Consider the following 26,188-nt stretch of genomic DNA (forward strand, 5'->3'; position numbering starts at 1 on the left):
TCACCAGTCCATTCTAGTAAACGTCAACAAAAATAACGCGTAGGAGTGGAAAACTCTCGGTGAATATCACTTCTTTTGATACACGTAATTTCAGTTTTGAAGCACATCTAGCTACGAAGAACATTTTAAGGAGTTGAAGTGCTATCTTGATCCAGTCTCCGTTCCTCAGGATACCCAAACGATCTGTACGGAGGAGAAGTTTCGTTTCTTGTTCGATTGTGCACGTAATCTGCGGTTTGGTGAGATCAGCTGCCCCTACAGGGCCCCGCCTTCCTATTGCTGTATTTCCGTAGCCTGAACGTAAATAACCACCACGTACACATGACTTGCTCGTGCTGCTCACTGCACTGTCATCGCACCTGGCGCTCAGCGTAGGACTAGAACTGTTTGTGTGACTTGTGTGTTAATTGTTCCGTCGGAGTGAACATGGTCATTGCTGTCTCACGCACAGATTTCACAACTACTTGACTCATCATTGCCTGTGGGACCATTCAGACGTCTAAAACAGAGAGAATTAAGGATTAACTTTCAGGAGATCCACTGTTATTTTGCATTTTTGTTAAGCTCAAACCCTTAATGATTCTGTAACCTTTTTTTGTTTGTTTGGAGTTCAGAGAAAAGAACAAAATGGCAGGTCATTTTAGGACGTTTCAATATTTTGCTATCTTGTTCATTATTTTTTGTAATTGTATAGTCGGTAGTTTTGGACTGATTGCATCTGTGAGTGCATTGATAAGTGGGAGTGGTGTGAGTGTGGGAGAGGAGGGCAGTATTGAAATCGTACAGGGTACACTTGGAACCGTGAGGCTAATTGGAAAACATTTCAATAATGACATCATGATATGGATAACTACTGAAGCAGCCGCCAGGGGAACAGTTTGTGATGATTCTTTCCAGCGAGAAGATACCGTTTCTTTCACAGAAGTGAGCGGCGATGGTAATGATACTAGTGCTACAGGCTCCCCCAATACTGGAACCATAGATATTGTGTTGAAAAGTCAGGAGACTGTTTACTACCTATGCCTTCAGCAGCCGGATGGTTCTGCATGGCTTCACCAAGGTACAGATCAGTGGTTGACGATCGTTACAAAGGCTCCCCCGCAGCCATTACTTCCACTGTGGCTCCAGATCATCTTCATCGTGATCCTGCTTATTCTATCTGGACTCTTCAGTGGCCTCAACCTTGGTCTGATGGCCCTTGATCCTGTGGAACTCCAGATCCTTCAGAATGCGGGATCCAGCAAAGAGAAGAAGTATGCCAAGCTGATCATTCCGATCCGGCGGATGGGCAACTATCTCTTGTGTTCCCTGCTTCTCGGTAATGTTCTTGTGAACACCACCCTGACTGTTCTCCTAGATGACCTTTCATCTGGGATCTGGGCAGTCCTTGGAGCAACAGCAGGCATTGTCATATTCGGTGAGATTATTCCTCAAGCAATCTGTTCCCGCCACGGTCTGGCTGTCGGTGCGAAGACAATCTACCTAACACGCTTCTTCATGGTATTAACTTTCATTATTTCGTATCCGATCAGTAAACTCCTGGACCTGATCCTGGGAAAGGAGATAGGAGCTGTTTATGATCGAGTTCGGCTATTAGAGCTGCTGCGAGTGACGGACGAATACAATGATCTTGCAAAAGAAGAAGTGAACATCATTTCAGGCGCTTTAGAACTCAGAAAAAAATGTGTCAAGGATGTGATGACTCCGCTTGGCGATTGCTTCATGCTTGATGAAGAAGCCATTCTGGACTTCAATACTGTGACAGACATCATGCACAAAGGATTCACTAGGATCCCTGTCTTCAGTGGAACACGGGACAACATCATTGCCATTCTCTTTGTCAAAGATCTCGCCTTTGTGGACCCTGATGACTGTACCCCACTCAAGACGGTCATCAAGTTCTACCAGCATCCTATCAACTTTGTGTTTGAAGACACCACCCTTGATCTCATGCTCCAAGAATTTAAGAAAGGTTGGTATAAAATTTGATGAAGTTTAAAAAAAAAAATCAAAGTATCAAACAGGTGAACATCAAATGACAGGTGTCATTACTCCTAAATTACATACCTGTAAATTCTTTGCTTTATAATGGCAATTGATGTTTTGTCCTCACAACTGTACTTAATATTATTCAGGGCATCTTTCCCGGAAACAGTCATAAGTACAAGTTTACTGACATCCCTTCGAAAAATGTGTTAGATTTAATACAATGCATTTCAATGAGTTGTCGCCAACCTTGTACTTTTTAAAAATATGATGGATTCGTGAAATGTTGCCCATGGTTTTGATGATCCAGTAATTAAAAAAATTTCATTATTAATTATTATGGCTCTATCAAATCTCAAATTACATTAGTGATTATACAATACATGTACACTACCATTACTTCAGTTTTTAAATTATATTTCTATCCAAGCTCTCCCCCCCCCAAAAAAAAAAAGGCAGTCACTGATTGGAATCAATATACATGTGTACTTGTATACCGTGTATATTTTTGTCTTGCCGACCCTCTTGTGTGCAGGTACTGTACATGTAAATGTAAAATGTAAATCATATTTTAAATTTCCCAGGCCTTAGACTAAAACTTTCATTTATACACAAACAGTGTACATACAGGTGTATGTAATACATCTATGTGTACTCCCACTCAAGTCTCAAGGAGATGTAATAACGATGTTGATGATGATGATGAGGTTATTTATAAAATGCTCTTCCCAAGAATGCCGAGTGCTGCAGCTGAATACCATTATTACACCAGCTTGGGTCTTAAAGGTACTACCTGTATGTCCCTTTTGCAGCCAACCTCAAATCCTGTAGAACTTTGCAGGAATTATGAATAGGTCATGTATGTCCTATCTGTGAAATTAAAACATTAGCAGTGTCCTAGTATTCAAATTATGCAAGGAAACCCGTTTACTTACTAGACTTCACTGTCAGACACATCAAGTGACTGACTGGCTTTTCTTCTTCTTTGATAATAACATACCCGGTACATAAAATGAGTACATCAATAACCCACTTCTTGTGATGGCCAAAATTAAACTGATTGAATCTTTGCGCAGCATAAAAAGTATGACCATTCAGTACAATGGTCTGAAAATCAAGACTATTACTTATTGGCTCTATAGGGTAAGTCGATTTGACAACTAATAGTCGTTATTTTCCCACTTGAAGACATTTTCAAGCCCCACCTTTTTTTTTTTAGGGAAGTTCTAAATTAGTATTATCTTTCAAATGCCGTTGGAATTTAACTTTTTCATTTTTTGGCCTGCAAATGGGACATAGTACCTTTAATGAACATGATATAAAAGGCACTCAAGCTGTGTTTCATTCAAGCAATTATTAAATGCAAAACATAGAATACTGCTACCTTGCTACAGGTAAATGTACATATTGTATGTTATGTAAGCACTTTAATAAGGCCTAATTTTTACCAAGTCATCATGTACAGATACCTAAATTCAGGTGTGCTGGGTATGTTTACAAGCAGGAATGCATGCTATAAATATTGAACCTGTAGTTAGCTATCCAAGAGTTTGAGTGCCCAACAGCTATTGCATAATCTTGCCATTTTATGACCCGTTTATGATGATAAAACAGATCTCTAACAATGATCCTTTCAGTGATTCACTTCAAGATACAACAACAAAAATCAGTTTATTGAATGGTGTTAACTACATGTAAAGAATGTTTGCCTAAGCAGCAAACCAAGACTAGAACTTGCAATATAACTGTGCCTTGAATATTGCAGTCTATACATGTAGAGTATATAGACCTGTACTAAAACAACTACATTGTTAAATGCAGTCTGCGTAAGAAACAATTTACTTATGCCATGTACAGCCTGCATACAATATGAGTGAATTGTGCCAAAACTACTTGTTAAATGCATTTCTATCTACATATACACATGTACATGTACATGTTATATACATGTACATGTTATGTACACGTTTACATACATGTAAATGTACATGTACAGGTACACATAATTATTTGTCAGTCATAAATGATAAGAATCGATGCAACATTGCAAACAAAGGGGCAGTCAGTGATTTAGCTCCGGAAAGGTCAAAAATAGCTCTGGTGAAATGAAAAAGAGCTCTGGTAATGTAACAATAAATGAAGGAATAAATATTTGTGTTGGCTCAGTCAGTAGAGCGTCCGCCTCACAACCGGGAGGTCGTGGGTTCGAACCCCGGCCGCGTCATACCTAAAGCCGTTAAAAGACGGGAGTTGCTGCTGCCTTGTTTGGCGTTCAACAATAATAAGGGATAGAGCAACGTCGATCTGGCGCTGCTCCGTGGCTGCCGGGCTCACGATCAATCGGGCAAAAAGAATTTCCATTTTCAGTTTATCTTTATTAATAAAATTTGGAGTGGACTTTGAAAGATTATTATAAAAAAAAATTTAAAAAAAGAATAAATGACTGACTGACTGACTGAATAAAGCATTGGAGGGGGGGGGGGGGGGGGGGGGGGGGGGGGGGGGGGGCGCAGGCACATGATCTTTTTTGGTGCTATTCTAGTCTGCCTTACATCAGTATCTGAGCCAAGTCGCGATGCGAGAGACAAATGTCTTTAAAAAGGGAATCCTTAATGTTGTCTTCCTAATAAGATTATCACTAAACAAAGGGATCTCAAAATGACTGTCCCTTGAGGCAAAGTGCGGATGACATGTCTCAGACGATGTGGTCTTGTGACAGTTGACGTCAGAGAATCAAGCGAATCAAGATATTAATGAAAATAAAAATATATTATTTGTTTTGAATGCCACAAAGAAAAGGATAGATATGAAGTTTAAGATTTTGTATAAAGCTACAAAATTGAAATGCATAAAATAAATAAGTTGAGAAGAGTTCTTTTGCATGTATTCTGAAGCATGCACTACTGTTCATGTTTCTGAACTTCTGAAGCATGCCAATTTGAAGAAAAAAAATATTCTTTTTTTCATGGATATTTACCGGAACTAAACAAGTACGACCTCTTAGGTGATTTCTAAATTTTGTTTTTGTTTATGAATGCTGTACAGAACATTAACTATAAAACTTTCACTGATCAATGTTTTAAAACTATTTTGTTCCTGTGATATTTCTGTGTTATTTCCAGGTCAATCCCACATGGCGATCGTAAACCAAGTGAACAGTGAAGGCGAAGGAGACCCATTCTACGAGGTGCTAGGATTGGTTACTCTTGAAGACGTCATAGAAGAAATCATCCAATCAGAGATCGTGGACGAGACGGATGTTTATCGTGAGTATATTTCCATATTATCTGTCTACCTATCTTGTTGACACATAAATTTACACCCCAAATAATCCCATTGCTTATTTGGTGTCACTTGTAGCCCCTTTAAAACTTAAGCTACATGTATTTAATCACTGGGAAACGGTTTATTGCATACTTTTTTGCTTGTTTGTTTTTGGTCAGATCAACATAACATTCAATGAAAAAACATATTGTACATACAGACAATCTTCTGAATTTCTTCAAAAATCAAGTTAAAAAGCATGACTAATAAATATAGCAAAAGTGTACTCTTCCCAACAGTTCTCGTTTGGTTTCCAATGGGACATTGAGAAGTGTCCTCATGAAAATAGAACATGTACACAATACACACACCTCAGTACTTGTATTTATCCCCCAAACGATTGATTTTGAGTTTTGCCTCCAAAGTTATGTCAGTAGTAGGCCTCACAATATTGGCATAGTCTTTGGGAAAGTGACAACTCACATTCTGTGAGTGACACTGATGAAATTAGCTGTCTGTTCTCGATCTAGTCACATGTACGTGTTTGTACGTGTGCTGTACGTCATAGAGGTGATACAGTCATGTGGTTGCTTCGGGCAACCAATACCGTCAGGAATAAACAGTACATGTTCATGCCCTTGTACAAGGTTGCAATTAGATTTAGAATAGAGTATGTCATTTTACTTAGGCAAGTATATTTTGTTATCAGGTTGCCCGATTATTAAAGACAGGTCTGTCTGTCTCTCTACAAAAAAATTGAAGCGTCTTCCTACTAGTCTTGCCATAAAAACCAACTTTGAAGAAAAAATATACCTACACCTTGAGTACTTACTGGAGAGTGGTTAACATGGAGATCTGGGGGTGTTTCACAAAGACCTACATGTAAGTCAAACTTAACTCTAAGTTGGACTTAAAAGTTATAGACAGCCATTTGTATCCTTAAAGGTACCGGTACTATGTCTCATTTGCAGGCCAAAAAAATGAAAAGGTTCAATTCCAACGGCATTTGAAAGATAATACCGGGTACTAATTTTGAACTTCCCTAAAAAAAAGGGGGCTTGAATTTTGAATATTAGAACATTGCTAACGTTTAAATTTCACAGATACATGTAGGATATACGGTACATGACATACAGTGTATTCTTTTTTTTTATAAATTCCACATCGAGAACATGAAATCTCCTTGATAATAGAAATATGAATGATTTGAATCAACATTTAATGCCTTTTAAAATAAATTTTACAAAATATTTTCAAATATGCTAACGACTTTCCATATTTGTTAAGTTCAACTTAGAGATAAGTTCAAATAGGATCTTTGCGAAACACCCCAATGGAAAGCTTCAAAAGAGGTGTGGAAATCTAAAAAAATAAATGAATTTATAGAAATAACAATGAAATCAATTACAAATGAATGAAGACCATTGATTTAAGAGAATATTAAAAAGCCACTGCAGTGATATTTGACTTCTCGATAGTATCCAATAAGTGCTCCCTGCAACAAAGAAAATATCATATTTTTTCATTTCCTGATACTGAATTGATAACCATCTTGTCGGTAACAAGGTATTATCTGCATTCATGTTTGTAAGCACCTGTACATACCTGAACATGTACCGGTATACAATGAACTGTATTCATGTGATTTCACGTTTAACTACCAGCAGTCCAGTCAAATTTCAAGGAGACATTTGTCATACCCTGAATCATTTCCTGGAATCTGAGGTACTGTATGAAGTAGGAAAGCTTGGAAATATTGATATCTAGCTAATATTTACAATGTACTATGGAAGTTGCGGATATTGTTGCATCCTTCAAGCACATTTCTAGATATGTTAAACAAGTTGACATGTTGTTTCAGACTCATGTATTATTGGCTTACAATGGCTCCATAATGCTTAGCACTATCTTCAAAGTGAAATCATGATTACATGTAGGTATTAATTTTACTTTGAATTCATGCGTACTGCAGACAATGATATCATACATTATGGCTTTTAAAATTAAAACCATTAACTTTTGTACTTGCACTTAAACTTTACAATGTATACAGTGTATTCATGTTCATTGTCTTAAAATACATTTAAAGAGTGCATATTTCTGTGACATGATCTGCAATTGTTCATATATATTAAAGTTATATGGCCTTTAATACCCAAGTGCATATATACAGTGTACATGTATGTCATAGAAGAAGTATTGATATAAAACCAAAAGTTTTCTGAAACATTATATACACTGTAGAGATATTTTTAGACCAAAGGATTTAATCCTCTTGAAACAATGGATTGCGACCTTTTCTAGAAGAATAGCATATTCTTGCCAAGTATCAATTACACACTTCCACCATATTAAAATTAAATCAGAAGTGAAGTACTGTAGATTAAGAAACTACAAACTGAGAAAAGTATGAGTTGCTTTTTTGTTGACCTTAGCTATTGTCTTACACAATAATGTTATCTGATGAGTGAGTCCAGCCTCTACTTTTCTAAACTTGGACCTGTAACTTCTGTTGCTTGATTCTAATGTTACATGAGCTGCGTTTACACTGCCTGCAAAAAACATTGGTTTTCCTCACAATCTGGGCGGTGTTTCACAAGGATCCCAAGTCAAACTTAACTCTAAGTTTGACTTAAATATTATGGAGAGCCATTTGTAGCCTTAAAATAAAATATATTCAAAAGCAAAAATTCAATTATTTTAGACGTTCTATAAATTCTACATCATATCAAGACATGTAATCTCCTTGATAATAGAAAATATGAATGATTTGAATCAACATTTTATGCCTTTTAAAATAAATTTTACAACATATTTTCATAGATACTAACGGCTTTCCATAATTTTTAAGTCCAACTTAGAGATAAGTTCAACTTAGGATCTTTGTGAAACACCCCTCTGGAGTTTTGTCACTACGGTAGTTGCTAGTCATGAAGCAATTACCCATAAACACAACCAAAAAAAAAAATCAGAATTAAAAATCTGACCTCTGGAGTGTCATTTTTTTTAAACACTGGCCAAAACTTCACTAGATTTTGTAGTGTAAATGCTCATGCTCAAAACACCAGTGAACTGTTCCAGTTTACGCTCGTGTGACTGTCCTCATTTCCATGCTAGTGCATGCAGATCAGCAACAAGTGGCGCATGTACAAAACTCACAAGAAAAACCCACAACAAGAAAACCCAGAATAAACATGGGTTCTTCCAGTAGTAAATGGTAGTTTTAAAAAATAAGGTTTTTCTAATCAATTTTTCTCTGGTGTTAATGGGCCTAATAATGTATCAATGTCATGTGAGTAGTACACTCACTCACTTATGATCAGGGATGGTGATCGCGCAGAGCCGCAGACAGGAAAGAACAAAAAAAAGAAAGTAAAAGGGACTACCGATAATCCGATATCAAGAAATTTAGAGTCCGGCAGACTATTCTTGATGGAGTTTATGATCTACATGTACATTGAACATGCAGGGATGGGGCTGTGATACATTGTAACTGCATGAATGACATTTATCACAGTAATGAGCAACTTATTTGCATGTGAAAAAAACCCAAGAGTAATGTGACAAATGAAAGTACAAAATGTATGTCTGTAGAATCATTCCGGAGTGATTAAGATCATTATTCAATTCAATTCAATTCATTTTGTTGATTTCCATTTTTAATAAAAACAATACAAAGGTATATACAATGATAAGCATTTGCAATAAGAAAATGAAAATAGGGAACTAAAAAATAAGGCCAAATGGCCTTGTAGAGGCATAGTTCCCCGAACAATAGTTAAGATATTTACATATACAAAAAAAAAAAACAAAAAAAAACATACATGACAAAACATGACAGGGACATCGTTCATGGCAGGTAATACAAATGGAAATAATCATGTATTATCAAGGCATTTTTATCCAAAATGGTTTACATGTATATAGTGGAAGAGGTGAGGGCGAAGAAGAGTTTAGGCAATTATGTATACATATGGGACATAATATTTTAACATTCAAAGAAAAGGGAACAGTGAAGTGAAGACTCTGTTTTATGATCATAGTTAAGTTAGTCACAGTGTTACAGGAAGCAATTAAGTCCTAACCAGGCATGCAGTATACATGTAAATGTGCACAATCATCATTCTTTTCCTTGGGGTTTTATTTGATGCAAAATCATCTAATGTAATCTAATTTACCCGTAGTAATAATTGTTTTTTTCTTTCTCTTTTCCTCATACATGTACAAGGCATTTTATTCCTGTACTTTATATCATTTTAATAACATTGCATATACCGGTAGAGTTTGATTACAACAATTATACAAAATCAACAGATTGATATGAAATAAAATAGGGGAAACAAAAAGAAAGTGGAAGGGAAAGATCAAAGCATGGATAGAATAGCTGATTTAGTAATGATAGTACCTGTATAACCTAGACATATTAAATCAAAGCATACTTTCTGAAACGACATCTATCAAAAGTCATAGAATCCATTTACAATGTATTTACAAATATATGTCTATGACTTTTGATAGATGTCATTTCAGAAAAACTAGATGCACAGACAAACAATTTTTACCCTTCTAGAAACTTTAGCTACTTTAGTATATTAACCTTTACTTTATCTGGATTATATTGGGGTACATATTGTAAACATTCAAGTATACATGCATCTAACAAATGTTTGTTTGATAGATTATGGAAGTTAATTATGTACTTCTATAAATAGTCCCTACTCACTACAGCTCATGCATACAAGTAGAGATGTTTTTGCAATTTATGGAAAGTGTTCAAAATGTTTAGGAAACACCAGGGAAGTTAATGACTTCCTGATATTGATGATAAGACTATGTTTTCTTAATCACTGGTTTATCACTTTCTATGTACATGTACATGTGGGCAATTTCGCTCAATTTTTTTTGTTTATATTATTTTGGTATGAATACTTTATTTCAATATTAAATATTCAATATTATTATACTTTATACAACACTCTTTATTATGACTTTGTAATGCTTATGAATTTTAGAATACAAGAAGATTGCACAGCGCTGCCATGCCTGCATTTTGTGCGTTTACCGATATGTACATTTAGATAGTAAAGTGTAAAGCAGTGAAAAAAATATACGGGGGCTCAGGGCGAAATAGCCCCCGAAAAGCCCCCCAAAAATATTAATTTTTTCCCTGGTGTAAAGTAGAAACAAAAGTAGCAAACATGCAGAGAAAGACATAGAGTTTTTAAAAGAACCTCGTACAAGACAAGACAATCAAATCAATTTAATTTACATACAAACTGTACAGTACATGTACATATAAATGGTCATGTTTTTGTTTTTTTTCAGCAGGTATTCTTGACATTCATTTAATGCATTCATGCATTCATGCATTTAGGGCATTCAGTCATCAAAAAATTGTTAACCGGTACTCATTTCAGTGAATTGTTGCTTGAAGTGTAATACTAACCAGGATTTACTTAATACATGTATATAAGTTCATGAGATGATTGTTATCACTATGGTAATTAGGTCAACAAATATTTTGGTTTCTTATCTGCAAACATGTAGGGCAATGACTCACATCCCCATTAAATTTTGTTACAAAAGATCATGGTTGCTAGTGTAATCTATGGATCGTATTACTGAGGCTCCCCAGTCCCCACTCCATGTGATCTTGACTTGAGTCTTTTAATAGATTCTAGGTTGAGTGAAATTATATTGACCTTCAAAATATAAAACAAGATAAGAGGAATGTTCACACAGGGCCATTGTCGTTTAAAGTTTCAGTTTGTGTAACATTAAAACAACAAGTATTCAGAATTTTAAACTATGGTACGTACATGAACAAGCAGGGTAAGCTGTCATTTCAACTACACGCTGGCATGTAGTTAAAGGTAAAGACCAGTTATGGTCATGCGATTGCATTATGAAAGAAATGTTGTGGAATCGATCAGAAAAGGTTGATCATCTAGCATCTAGCATCTGCAAGGTTCTGGAATCATCAAAATGATAAGAAATTTGGCCCTTTCTTTGTAAAGTTACAAGCACTATACACAGAAAGATGTATATGGGACTACCCTATATCTCTCACAGACCATGAGAGAAACAAATTTACCAAATATATGAATTAGTAGGCGGTTTCCCGGCAAATTTTTTTATCATCATGTATTAGTCAAAACATATACTTTCACATGATTGGTAATGAGAGCTTCCATTTAATTTTTTGAAATTGGGGCGTTTCCAATACTGGTCTTTACCTTTAATTGTGTTCACACAGTACATAACTTTGAGTAGGGACCACCTCTTCACCTGCCCCCCCCCCCCCCCCCCTCCTGTCCCGATGCTGGTACGTAGCAATCAAGCTAACCTAACCTCAATGTTGCTTGGGATTTATAACTTTGAGTAGACGTAACGTTTCGAAACAACTAATGCATCTGCATGGTTCCTAACTGATAGATTACTTTGAACTTGGTTTAGAACCACAACCTAAACTTAGAGTTGACAGACTGCAGCGTGAACCTAACTATTGAATTGTAATGTAAGCATTCGATGGGACTAATTTTCTCCTTCGGCAGGTTTAACATCGATAATAAATGAACATGATTGTCTCATGTACAGTGCATACATCTTTTTTGACACAGTGAAAGGTCATTCTAAAGATTATTAAAGCACTAGTGCACAACTGGGGATGAATATTTGATTATTAAATGCATTGTTGATATTTGTTTCATAGATGTATCTAGCTTGATAGTGCAAAGAGATGGGCATACTGGTAATTTTCTCATGTGTACATGTACAGTAGGCTTACTTTTGGAGGCATTTTTTTACTTTTTAATGATTCATGCAACTTGCATTTAGTTACTCATTGTTAACAATGCCTAAATTTGATCTTGCTAAAATTTATTTTAGTTTCTAGGCTGAGTCAAACACTTCTGCCTTTCAGGCTGTAACAAAAACTGGATAATGAATTGTAACATTCAGTTAGCATTCAGGGGCACGCTACAAGAGTCTCGCACCCCTGTCCCCTGGGCAACGTGTCTGACACGGCCGGTTGAAGCAACTGCTCCCAAGATCAAGATGGAAGGACTTGATTTAGGAAGTTTAAATTAATCTTGATCTAAGGTGACACAAACAAACAAGCATTAGACATTGAGAGCCCCCTCCCCCAATATCCATGAAAAGATATCAAATGAGGCGCCAGTGAATAAGGGGAAAAAGGTATATATTTATACATACATGTAGATCAATGAGTATCAATGCTACATGTACATGTAAATGTACTAAAGCCTGCTTGAGTGCTTGTAAAGCTTGCAACTCATACCATGATACATTCCTTGAGACAAAGTTGTCATCACACTGTACTTGTACTATCATCAAACTATTATGAAAGTAAAATCTAGTTGTTTGCTTGGGATATTGAAATTATGGTTATGCACAGATACAATTTATCATACATTTCACATGTTTGGTCTTCAATACATTGTAAAAAGCTCAATGATTTTATACCCTTTTTGATTAATGAAATACATGCAGTGTACATGTGTATAATTTTTTTATCAAAGATTACATTATTATTGTGAATAACCCTGAGCATATAATGTACAAGTATACAAATAGAACACATTTTGAAGCTAACACGGTCGCCAAGACTTTCTAAAAAACAGACAATTTCATTAGGTTTATCCATCACCTACATGTATGGTGTATTAAAATTTGCAAACATTACAATGACACATTAGGTACACATTCTGTGCATTATTTCTATGGAGTTTAGTATTGGTTATTGAGATTACCACTGAGTTTATTTTTCGAAAGTCTTTGCATTCTAGTTTAGATAATACCTCGTTTTCGCATTAATTTGATACACGTTTTCTATTAGACCGTGTGTTTTTAACTTATAAATATTTGCCCTTGTCTCTTGATTAACCTTGCAGTGGATAACAAGACGAAGCAGTTCGTGGGTCATACTAACAAGCGGGACTATTCCATCTTTGCCCGGGAAGGGGAGTTAGCACGACCCAAGATCACGCCTCAGCTTACCCTCGCTACATTCCAGTTCCTGTCAACATGTAAGTACAGTATACGGTAGTCCTTTCTTCCAGGATCTCTTATGAACGATGCCTTGCATGATGTAAACACTTAATTTGAGCCTGTGTCCTTTACAAGAGATAGCGCATTCCCTGAGGTGAGAATGCAGCAATGTTATTTCTGTTTGCCAGACAAAAAAACCACAGCGATCCAAAGCAGCAGACTTTTGAAGTACCTGCTGGGGTGGTCCACGAGAGATAGCGCGATCTAGAGCGTGCTAGATTGAGCTTTCTCCTGTAGTAGGAACGGTCGATTTGAATGGCTCGCGCTAGCACCCATGTGTAAAATTGAGTAAAACCTGTAAAACGACTTGTAATAATGCAGAAAATCGTATTATACAGGCAAACCTGTCTAAAGCAACCTTCCAAGTGTACATGAACAATTATTATGGTTAGCACTTACGTTTAAAAAAGGACCAAAAAAAAGAGAAATTGTTTTGTCATACTTGATTGCATTCATTATGTTTTTATAAAATCTATATTCTCCATAATTAAACAAAATATGCACATTTCTTATATAGATTTTGGATATTTTGAATTATTCACGAAACTTAATTTAGTCATTGCTCTGAAACACAGCATAAATGAAATCTAGACCGTTTTATCTATCATAGATCTCTATATCAATATAGCTGCAGTGAAGGGGAGGGGGGATGTTATTAACTGGTAGTCTTAACAACAAAATACGTGAAGCCTCATGACCAGGGCCTGATCAAAGGGGAGCAAGGATATACAAATTAATATTCATTACAACGATCTAAGTAGCTTCCACGCTGGCTGACTAAACCGCTGTACATCAAAACCTGTTGGATCCCTACAAGGATAATGGAATTAAAAACGTTGATGTGTCAACTACGTAGGATGAATTAGTCATTGTCATGCGTGAGAAATTGATGGGCAACTCCGTGTTCAAACGTCTAGCTGAATGACAATGCAGCGATAGTGATGTATGCGAGATAGAGAGAGTTGGATAATTGTGGTGAATGTATAATTTATTAACATTTGGAATAAGAGCAGGCTTTCAATCTTAGTTCCCAGGCCAGTTGTTGAATACATGCATGAAGTACATGTTCTGGGGGTGTTTCACAAAGATCCTAAGTCGAACTTAACTCTTAGTTGGACTTAAGAATTATGGAAAGCGGATAGCATCTTTGAAAATATTTTGTAAAAGTTATATTAAAGGCATAAAATGTTGATTCAAATCATTCATATTTTCGATCAACAAAATGATTTCATGTTCTTGATGTGGAATTTATGAAAAGTCTAATAAAAATACTTGAATTTTCACTTTTGAATATATTTTATTTAAAGGCTACATAATTTTAAGTCCAACTTAAAGTTAAGTTTGACTTACATGTAGGATCTTTGTGAAACACCTCCCCCCCCCCCCCAGTGCCTGTATCATGTCCATTTGAAATAGCCTATCTACAGCCCCTACACTGTACCTTGTAAGTTCACTCATATCTTCTATTCTGAAAGGTCAATGTCGAAGGTCGGATTGGTTACCTGTACATTGGGATGAAATACATTTCACACATTCACTTTTAAAAAATGGTGTTGTTAATTTGAGGTTAAAGTGTGAAACGGGTCTGCAGCCTCTTGAACAGGGTAGAGAAAGTTGCAAGGGTTTCCTTGATTCAGATTGCCTTGTCACCATTTAATGCATTATCATCCATTGACCTTGATCTGTTTCAATCGAATGCAGCTTATTCAATTAGAGGGGCTCTTGGAGCAAGCAACTCTCACAAACCTTTCTCAATTTTCCCCCTAAACTTTTCTTAAAACCTAAGAACAGAGCCTTGCAACAACAAAAAAGCATAGTCCATGTTGACACATGACATGGTTAACTACCCAAAACAAATACACAAACAAACAATGTGGCAAAATAAATCAAGATGAGCATGGTGCACATCATATTTTGTATCACAACACACATGTGAAGCTTCTCTTTGGCGGCCCACTTGCCATAAATTCATATGAAATGGTAACCATTTAATTTCACCTCAATATGGCCTAAAATAAAAACTTGTTATATTGCCCTTTGCGACCGACCCAAAAATCTGAAAATCTATGGTCGGCATTTTAAAAAAGTTTTTTTTTTATTTTATTTTTTATTAATGAATACAAAAATATGTATTTTGTTTGTTTAAATGGGATATAAATGCATAAAATCAAATTATTCCGAAATTCTCACTCATGCAAACCATGGATGATTATGAGATGAAAAAGATGAAACACATGTATTAAAGCATTAAAAACTGAGAAGTATCAGCCAAAAGAGGGCGGGAAAAAGAGAAGAACCAAAAAAAAATTCAAATCTGAAAAATATCGGCCCAAAGAAAGTTTTTTAAAAAAACTTTTCCGACCGACTAACCCATGTTTTGGCACCCAAAGGGCAAAACAACAAGTTTTTATTTTAGGCCTGATTGTTGCTATGATGTTGTTTCCCATGTCACATATGAATGAGGCCTACGTGTACTTATAAGTGTGAGTAGGATCAATGGGAGAAAGGAAGCACCCTTAGTCCCTTATTTGAGGGTGTATCTATTAGCATATAAACTACATACTTGTTGGATGTACAGTATTTACATGAGTAGGATTACTGCACGTGACAATGACCCTTGCTTATCAAGATTTTATTTCCTTTTAGTTCCCCCTTTTCCCTCTTGTTTCCCCTCTACTGTTTTTTGTTTTACTTTCTGTGTTTCTTTTTCTCTCTCTGTATTTCTATCTCTTTCTTTCTCTCTCTCTCTCTCTCTCTCTCTTTCTCTCTTCTCTCTTTTTCTCTCGTTATCTCTATCTCTCTATCTCTCTATCTCTCTCTCTCTCTCTGTCTTCCCCCTCTTTCTATCTCTCTCTTCCCCACACCCCCACTCCCCTCTTTCTATCTCTCTCTACCTCTCCTCTCTCTCTCTCTCTCTCTCTCTCTTTGTCTGTCTTCCCCCTCCTCCTCTCCCCCTCTTTCTATCTCTCTCTTGCCCACACCCCATTCTCCCCTCTTTCTATCTTTTTCTACCTCTCCCTCTCTCTCTCTCTCTCTCTCTCTTTGTCTGTCTTCCCCCTCCTCCTCTCCCCCTCTTTCTATCTCTCTCTTGCCCACACCCCCTCTCTCCTTTGTTCAGATAAGAAGGCTTAAATGCACAAAAATCATTAGTGAGAACCAAAATCAGAAAGATGATGGTTGTTTAGATTTCCATAATTTTCTAGTATAATTGCCATTTCTTCGAAAAAAGATCACAGGAGGATCATAAAGTGTGTGGTGGGCTTGTAAATGAGTTTTAATGTGAGCAGAATTTTACCATGAGAGAGATAAAACATACATACTGTACACCTGGGAGGCATTTATACCTCAGCATCATAATTATTCATGTCACATCCTGAACTCAAAGCATTATCATTTAGAGCAGGCCTTCTCAACTGGCGGCGCGCGCGCCACTTGTGGCGCTTGCGGTCAGTCGGAGTGGCGCGCGACTGTTGCAACAACAACACAAAAAACAGAAAGAAATAAAATATTTATTTTAGAATTAAATACTCAGCTAAATCAAGAAGTTGCAGTCGAATTTGAGCCCAAAATTTTACCATTTTATACAAATCTAAACCTAAGGTCTGAACAACAATTAGCTTACGATGGGATACCAATTTTAACATTGCCAATCTTTGGAAACAACTTGTTTTTGTTTGTTTGATTTTCACTTTACTTTGACATTTCCCGTGTTTATTGCACACAAAAAAAGCATATAAATATACCTCCGGTGTAATTGTACCCAGGAATCGTACTTATTTTTTTTTTCAATAAGAAATTATGATTGATTATATATTGTGGAATGAAATGGTGTTGAAAATGCCCCATTTGGGCCATTAAAAAGCCCTAGATCCACCAGCTTCAGGGGCCCCACCCCCTGCCACCCCCGTTAGGGCTTCGCCCCTGACCCCACCCATTTCGGCTCGGTCGCTACGCTCCCTCGCAGCACAGTCAACTATACAGGGTGGCGCTTCAATTACAAATTCTTTTCGTTTTGGCACTTCTAATAAACTAGTTGAGAAGGCCTGATTTAGAGTGTAGTGAGAGAGTCTAATGAAACTGGAATGGTGTATAAATGATTAGCATTTAGCAATCAATACCTTTTGGCTTTTAGTTGGGACCAGGGCCCTGTTACATAAAACTTGTTATCAATAACAAGTTTCAATAACTGTTATGACTTACTGAAATTGTGGCATTTGTTTGGCTGAGAGTAACTTTGTCATAAAACATTAGCATTTTTTTATTGATAACAAATTTTATGAAACAGGGCCAAGGCTTCTACCTGTAGACCTATCTGTGTGTGTGTGTGTGTGTATTGGGTTTTTACAGAGGTGTATCAATCACATATATTTACGTCTGGGAACCGACCTTTAAACGTCACCATCCGAAAGACGTGACTCAGTTTCGAACCTACGTCCTCAGCTGAATCAGTTTGTAACTTCCACTGTTAGCTAGATTACAGGCGCACCCCAAAACGCCTAGTCTTGTTCTATCTTGTTCTATGTATTGTAGTCTTTACCTCAAGCCCTTACACATATAATCAAAATGTAACTAGATGGTACAAGAAAAGTAAAACTACTGGTACTGGTAGTCGAATACCCTTGAATTGTATACCGGTACATGTACCCATTCCACTTCTGATAAAGCCCCCCCCCCCCCCCCATCCCCCAAGCAAAAAAAAGGGAAGGAAGAAATTAACAGAATATATTTTTTGCTTGCCCAATCTTGAAAATAATATTTAAGTTTGATTTCTTAGGGGATGAAGAGGTCTATTACACAGGTGAAATCTTTAGTATGAACGGGTTAGCAATAAATATCATACTCAGTAGCTACAGTATGTAATAATTTATGTTCCTAAAATTTGCTTGCTAGATACACCTCATAAAATGTATTGACATCTGTCAGACTGGAAGATAACAACTCTATAGTATAGGTGTGGACAATATTGTAAACTATATTTGATCAGTGACAGGTCTGAAGGTGGGATGATTTGGTACTTTGCACTGTATATATGGACAGTACATTCACGTCAGTATGTGTGATTTGACCTTTCAAAATTGTACATCATCTATGTACACTGCACGTCGCATAGATCATGTGCATGATGATGTCATCCCTATTTATAGCCCATAAACAAGATTGTCTGAGATGCAGCATCCCCATGATGATGATATCCCGCACGTGCATGTGATTCCGAGATTTATAGGATGACATTGTAAAAAGTGACGTGAAACATGCACTTGTATATCCATACACAAGTCTGCTCTCCTAGACAGTAAAGCAATAGTATACAGCAATTAAAATATAATTGGTTGAAATGTAAGCAGTCCCTGTTTTTTTGTTTGGGTGGGGGGGGGGGGGGTGGGGGGGGGGGAGGGGGGATCCAATGGTAGTGTATACTGGATCTCCTGACAGTGTCAAGCCCTTCTTACATACTGTATGAAATATACCCTGTATGTGCATGTGTATGTTTACAAAAATCAGATAGACACTACCAGCTACAATATAATGCATTGTATAGCTTAGGAGAAATATCAATTCATCTTTTATTCATGAGTACCTGTTCTATTTTATACGAGAACACTGGTTTTCTAGACTGCAAGCATGATCCCATTTAGCGCAAGCAGGATTCTTTTAGAAAAACGATCCCCGGATATTCATGTGACTGTTAAAAAAGGAGCGTGAGGCAGGAATATGCATGATGATGAGTCTTCCCCATTCCCAGGGTTTCCCACCTGTACATGACGTCATGCTGGCTGAGAGGGAGGGAGAGAGAGAGAGAGAGGGAGAGAGAGAGCGAGAGGTCCGTCATCGTCCTTGCGCCAGTACATGTACCGGTAGCTAGTCTGGAGCTTATTAGGCGAGGGATGGTTATTGGCTCTATAAATAGCCCTCTCTTGTCGGTCGCAGTGCATGCAATCAACTGCATGTTTACCCTGTGGGAACTGGACACCCAGTAGAAGGGAATGGAATGCATTCATGTGCACTTTCATTGAAGGCATTAAGTATGAAAATTCATATACAGTATGATGTCTAAAAAGGGGGCCTTCTCTTCTATCTCAGAGCTACAATTTTAGATACAATAATAATGTATTAGGAATTCTAGTATATTTGTGCTCTCTCTCTCTCTCTCTCTCTCCCTTCCCTTTCTTGTTCTCTTTGTTTTCCTTTCGCCCTCTTTTAAACTCAGTCTGCCTATAGATCCTTCTTTGATGAATCAATGAGTGGGAGTACATATTTATATTTATATTTTTCAAATTTGTATTCAAACAAGTGTTGTACATTCATTTATTCCTGATTTATGCAGATATTTTTAAATTTTATTTACACCACCATCTTTCTCCTTCTCTCCGTTTAATTCTTTCTGTAGAGATATCTATTTCTTATTTACTGTCCCTTCTTGAAACCAGATGCATTAAATCTTTCCTCTGTACCTTCTATTTCTTCATCTCTTCCCATCCTCCCTCTTTGCTCTCTATCTACATGTATACCGTGCGAGTCAAAAAAAAGCTTACACCTAGAAAATTGCTAATTATTTTTAAAATCATCTATGAACAGTAAATTATCATACATCTTATGAAAGAGTGTTTTATCCCAAATCATTTGGTACCATTTTTGTGTGGTATGTGTTCACCCTTGGATGAACAGGTGGCATTGTTTGCGAGAGTGCAAAAATCGACTTGCGCCAAAGTGATGCCTTCAGTATGTATTATGTTGGGATTATTGGAGTGAGAGAATGGATTGAATGTATCAAATGAAATGCATTGCATATGTTTTTTGCAAAGGGCAAAGTCACACACACCCACGCTCACGCGCACAAATGTTTCTTGATATTTGATATTCGATATTTGATATGTGTGGCATGATTAATTTTGTTAGGGGTGTTAATTGGATCTGCAAAGACTGAATTAATACCCAAATCCCAATTGATTTATTCAAACATCACATAGGCAACTTTGGCGCAAGTCGATTTTTGCACTCTCGCAAACAATGCCTCCTATTCACCCAAGCGTGAACACATACCACACAAAAATGGTACCAAATGATTCTGGATAAAACACTCTTTCATAAGATGTTTAATAATTTACCGTTCATAGATGATTTATATAATAATTAGCAATTTTCTAGGTGTAAACTTTTTTTTGACTCACTCTGTACTGTGCTTCTTTGTCTAGGGAATAGATCTCATTTTATTGAATGTGTGAAGATGGAATGTTTCATTACCAGCACACCTGATCAAACAACTCTCTCTCTCTATCTGGTCTCTTTAACCAGCTCTGTCTGCATCTACTCCATTCCTTAATCGACATGTATGTCTAATATGCATTTGTACGTGTGCAACCTCTCGGATGGTTTTTCAGATGCGAATATGATTATTTATGGTGCCAGCCAAAGAAAAATAATTTATACATAGACAGCAAAACACTGTCATCAAAGAAATAGAAATGCAAATGATTAATAAGTGAAATATGGGCTCCTCTTTGTCTTCTTGCTACTCCTGCTCTTCCTGCTCCTACTCCTCTTCATCCTCCTCCTATCTTCCTCCTCCTTCTTCTCCTCCTCCTTCTTCTCCTCCTATCTTTCCTCCTCCTCCTATCTTTCCTCCTCCTTCTCCTATCTTTCCTCTTCCTTATCCTCCTTCTCCTCCTACCTTTCCTTCTCCTCTTCTTCCTCCTCCTTCTCATCCTCCTATCTTTCCTCCTCTTCCTCCTTCTAATCCTCCTACCTTTCTTCTCCTCCTCCTCCCGCCACACTATTTCTCACTCCCCACTCACCTTTATCTTCTATTGTTCTTATACAATGTGTGATCGTTGCATTTATTTAAGTATTTTATATAACACATATTTCATCTTATCCTACAATTTACAGCTGTGGATCCCTTCAAGGTAGAGAAGATATCCGAGACGATCCTCCACCGCCTCCTGGACCAAGACATCATCTTTGAGGTGTTCCTACCAGAGAAGAAGGCTCCTCTCTTCCTCTACCAGCGGGGCAAACCAGCCGATCACTTCATCATGATCCTACAGGGTCGCGTAGAGGTCACCATCGGCAAAGAGAACAGTCTCTTCGAGCAGGGGGCATTCTCCTTTTACGCACAGCACGCCCTCACTGGTACAAATCAACAAATTGGTGAGAATTTGATTCATAATTATCTTTGAATCAGCAGATGGCCATATAAATTTGAAGTAACGTCAGTTGAATACATCCTTCTGTAAACTACATGTACTTGAATTCCATCGTATTGAATTTTGACAAGATTAACCAAAATGTTTTGTCATATTTGCACAGTGGTAGCCAAGCAAGTGTAGGGAGTATAAAACCCAGCCTTTGAAGACATAAAGGCAACTCTAAACTCCTTGAATTCCATTGCAATAAGTTTTGACAAGATTAACCGATATGTTTGTTATCTTTCTTCATATTCAGATAACAAGCACAGTGGTAGCCGAGCTAGTGTAAGGAGTATAGGTAGCGCTAGCAACCCGTCTCCACCATCAGCCTACATCCCAGATTTCACTGTCCGTATCCTCACCAATGTCCAGTACATCAAGGTACGTAATGACACAGCAGCAAGAATAGAGGGTTCCATTATTCAAAGCAACTCTTCAATTTATTCTTTCCACAATGCGATAGGAAATGAAAATGAGAACATACAAGACAACCTATAAACGTGACAATGTAGTAAAGTAAAGCAATTCAACAACAATAAAAATTTAAGTACAAAATTACAACGGATAGAAATAACAAAACAAAAACATATTAAAATGTGGAGGGACAAACAAAGGCTTGTCCCAGGAAATATTTTACTTAAATTCATGAGCATATTTTGAATTTCAAGAAGAATGATAGATTCCTCAGTCACACCAACGAGACCGACACCAGACCAACACCAGATCGACCACAAACCATACAAGAGATTACATAACCTCCCATGGCCAGCAGTCAGTCGGTTTGCAGTTGGTTTGCAGTTGGTTTGCAGTTGGTGTGGAGTCGGTTTAACAGTGTACAGTAGCTGAGATAAAACAAGCTGATCTTCATCTAAGAATTAAGGCTTGTTCACATATGCTGCTGCAAACTGTGTTTAAAGCGTACTTTATCATACTGCACTTCAGATTTTAATTAAATGTCGTGATTAAAGGTAAAGACCAGTTATGGTCAAGCGATTGCATTGTGAAAGAAACGTTGAGGAATCGATCAGGAAAGGTTGATCATCTAGCATCTAGCATCTGCAAGGTTCTGGAATCATCAAAATGATAAGAAATTTGGCCCATTCTTCGTAAAGTTATAAGCACTATACACAGAAAGATGTATATGGGACTACCCTATATCTCTCACAAACCATGAGAGAAACAATTTTACCAAATATATGAATTAGTAGGCGGTTTCCCGGCAAATTTGTTATCATCATGTATTAGTCAAAACATATTCTTTTACATGATTGGTTATGAGAGCTTCCATTTCATTTTTTGAAATTGGGGCGTTTCCAATACTGGTCTTTACCTTTAAGATCTGATTGGTGTCCTGTTGGTAAAGAAAAAACACATATTACCACACATTTTTAACATAATATTGCAGATATTAGAAAGATTTATGATTGTATTGGAGATATTTGTTGCACAAAACATTACTTGTTTAAAAAAAAGTTAAAACTAATTTTGTCTGTTTTTTTTTTTCTTTCTCTGGTGGAATTACTCAGGTGACCCGTGTCCAGTACAACGCTGCCCGTGCTGCCACCAAGATGGAGCGGGAGAGCCATGGAGACGTACACGTTGCTGCTCAACAGTCCAAGGAGCTCTTTGAGAATGAGTGGCAGAAGGCCGTAAACCAGGAGAAGTTTGAACAGAGTGTGGAGGATGCCAGCAAGGACAACAACGTCAAGAGTTTTCAGGTCGGCAACCAGAAGAAAGATGAGAAGTTGTGACATAAGGAGCAACCCTAAACTGAGCGAAGCTGGATGTCAGTGCATTTATAGATCCAGTGGAAAAAACTCTTAAACAGCATCAGACTGAAAGAGAATTTATAAGAGTTAAAGCGGGCAGGATTCATAGAGTTTTAATACAAGTATTTCTTTTGATGATTGGATTTTTCAAGCATGGAGGGGGGGGGGGGGGGGAGGTGATCATTTTATAGTTTATAATGCAATTTCTGTGAAACACACGAGACGTACACTTTTATATCCCCATAGTTCAAATGAAGAAAAAAAATGAACCGAATAAAGTTAGATTTGAGATGAAGATGCAATAGGAATTAAAATGATGAAGATGATGGATTTGTATGGTTCTACTAGCTGTATTAACAAAAGAGATGATAACAAATAATTTGTTTTCAGCTAGAGATTATAAAATCAATATCAAAAAATTATCAGGCATGCTATAAGTTGACAGTTAATATTATAAAGAAAATGTAGGATAATATATAAACTGCCATACGGAACCCAAGTTTGACCATGCACGCCTTATTCTACTACGAGCATGTAAGGAGCCATTGAGTAAACTAGTCGACCCAGCCGCTTTTGTGTTTATTGAAAGTGCATTCGAACCTGCAAAATATCTTTACAGGAGTAATATTTGAAGCTCATGTTTTGATCAAAATATAGCAACAAGGCACCCCTTAAAATACTGTCAACATCAATTATAATGATGGTAATAAATTAATTGCATGTCCTACCTTAAACATATATGTATGATGGTTTTCCTTCAAGAATCTGATTTTCTACTTTTTTGTGTGTAAACTAAATCTGCATGACTATTAATCATCTACGGTAAATGAATGCAAAGAAACCAAAACCTCAATATCAACTTAGTCAGTTCATGTGTATTTAGGGATAGTGAAGTTTCCTACACTTTTAAGAGACATATTTATTTAGTGAACTTTTCTAGGAGCTGGTGGTATTTAGGGAGCAAGTGCAAATTATAATTATCCATATTCCACAGTAAAGGAGATATTGTACATATTTTCTTATTGAATAGTTCGATTTTTCATGTTGAATATTTTTCTTTATCGCTGTGGCTTCAACAGACTGCATGGTATATAAAAGAAATAATATTTTGTACTAAGAATGAGAAAAGGAATGGTGCTAGCTTTAATTTGAAAAATGCATGATTTTTTTTATTATTTTTAATTCAGTTGGATAAAAAGTTACTGTGAATCAGCTGTAACTGATTTAAATTGAAGAAACTATTTATTATTTGATTAATACAACATTATATAACTATCGGAGCTTTATACAGGCAATGAAGTAATGCATGTTGTAGATTGAATGTTTACTTCACATGCACATTATTGATATGTATACAATCTACACAAGAGGAATGCTGGGTATTTAGATGATCTTCAAGAGTTTATGTCAGACATATTACCACTTGCTACTCTGTTCGCAACATCACATAGTTGTACCTCATTCACAGTAGGCATTTGACCTGGTGCTGACCTCTGAGCTGATTTGGAGCGAATTCAATTCTGATTTCTCCTGCACAAACTTAACACGCTTTACGATGCAACTCGGGCTTGAATCCGGCCAATTTCCCGTTTTAAATCGGTTTCCCCCCATGTTTGTTTAAATCATGGTGTGTTTTTTTCTTCCAAAAATAGAAACCAGTAGTCCCTGAGATCGATGTAAATCCAGTATAAAATTAGGGGAGTGAGTTGCCGTCTTTTTAAGACTTACTTGAATGCCTCGCGCTAGTGCTTGGCACCTCGATTTGCTTATTTTGTTTGTAACTCTCACTATCACCTCTGATCCGGCCCAAATCTGATGCGAGAATGACTAGTTTTGAATGAAACCAGTGATAACTAGTGGGTTAAAATTCAAGGGAGATGTACGATCAAAATGAGCTGCTGCCCTATTTTCATTAGCATTTCTTGCATGTTATGTATCTCCCACGTGGTCTTTTCCAGGCTGTCTCGTATTTGGCAATGAGTATGCCCTGCTCAAATTTAATGCAGTTCAAGACTGAATTGAGTGTGAATGCATTCAACTGAGTTTATTAGGGTTAAACTCTCTGGTTAAGTCAGCATCAAGCTTGTACCCATGCACTGTGAATGGGGTATGGGATTGTATGATTCACGCTCCTGCAACATTAACTGAGACCAAGGACCAAACCTTACCTTACCCTAACCCTAAAGGGTCGTTCAGATATGATGCGCAAAACGCAAAGTTTCTTAAAATGATGACATAAAGTATAACACGCTTTACATTTATATAAATGTAATGCTTCCTGGGAGAAATTTCAATTGTTTAAACATATTACTGGGTGTAAGCCACAAATATGTTTAAATAACGCTTTACATTGTTGTAGCTTAGAACAGAGCTCAATGAATATGTGCAAGTCTTTTGTTGTGCATAATTACCATTCATTTACACGATTAAAAAAACGGCAGATTTTTTGCGGCGCGTTTACCATACCATATCTAAACAATCCTTAACCCTACATTTTTTACGAAATAAAGCAAAGACGAATTGTAGCTGGAGAAAATTTCAGATTAATGGGTAGAGGTAACCCATTCAGACTGGAAATATTAAAATTCGAAAATGATCAGCTTTTCAAATTCAAATTGGCTGTGATTGTTTTTTATTGCAATGTTTTTCTAATCAGAAGTCATGTATATCACACCAACATATTAGACCATATGAGATGTAGATTGATGAGATGGAATATCATATCATTCAAGAGTCTCTCAAAGTTCTAATATGAACTGTCTTTAGAAGTTTATTCGGTTACAGCAGCATTTATAACTTTATATTCAACAATGTGCTAGCCTCAAAGTTGTACGAACACGTAATGTTTGTTCTCCATGCCGATGATGTCATCATATCTCGTGATTAAAGCATTTTAATATCAATTTTGATGTA

At 36.8% G+C, this 26,188-nt stretch overlaps 1 protein-coding gene across 1 annotated transcript; it reads left to right on the plus strand.

Annotated features, from left to right (window-relative positions):
• Positions 1-26,188, plus strand: LOC579815 (metal transporter CNNM2). The gene is made up of 6 exons (XM_030986193.1): positions 1-1,972; positions 5,109-5,252; positions 13,164-13,298; positions 21,208-21,468; positions 21,763-21,887; positions 23,033-26,188. Exons 1-6 carry the CDS (start codon positions 628-630, stop codon positions 23,255-23,257), a joined length of 2,235 nt encoding a protein of 744 aa, XP_030842053.1. The 5' UTR covers positions 1-627; the 3' UTR covers positions 23,258-26,188.

The sequence above is a fragment of the Strongylocentrotus purpuratus genome, unplaced genomic scaffold (assembly GCF_000002235.5).
Source record: "Strongylocentrotus purpuratus isolate Spur 01 unplaced genomic scaffold, Spur_5.0 spur5_scaffold_15, whole genome shotgun sequence".
Classification (NCBI taxonomy): Eukaryota; Metazoa; Echinodermata; class Echinoidea; order Camarodonta; family Strongylocentrotidae; genus Strongylocentrotus; species Strongylocentrotus purpuratus.

Coding starts and splice junctions, on each gene's coding strand:
- LOC579815 (XM_030986193.1), top strand. CDS start 628: ATGGCAGGTCATTTTAGGACGTTTCAATATTTTGCTATCTTGTTCATT. Junction 1,973..5,108: donor GCTCCAAGAATTTAAGAAAG/GTTGGTATAAAA, acceptor TGTTATTTCCAG/GTCAATCCCACATGGCGATC. Junction 21,469..21,762: donor TGGTACAAATCAACAAATTG/GTGAGAATTTGA, acceptor CTTCATATTCAG/ATAACAAGCACAGTGGTAGC.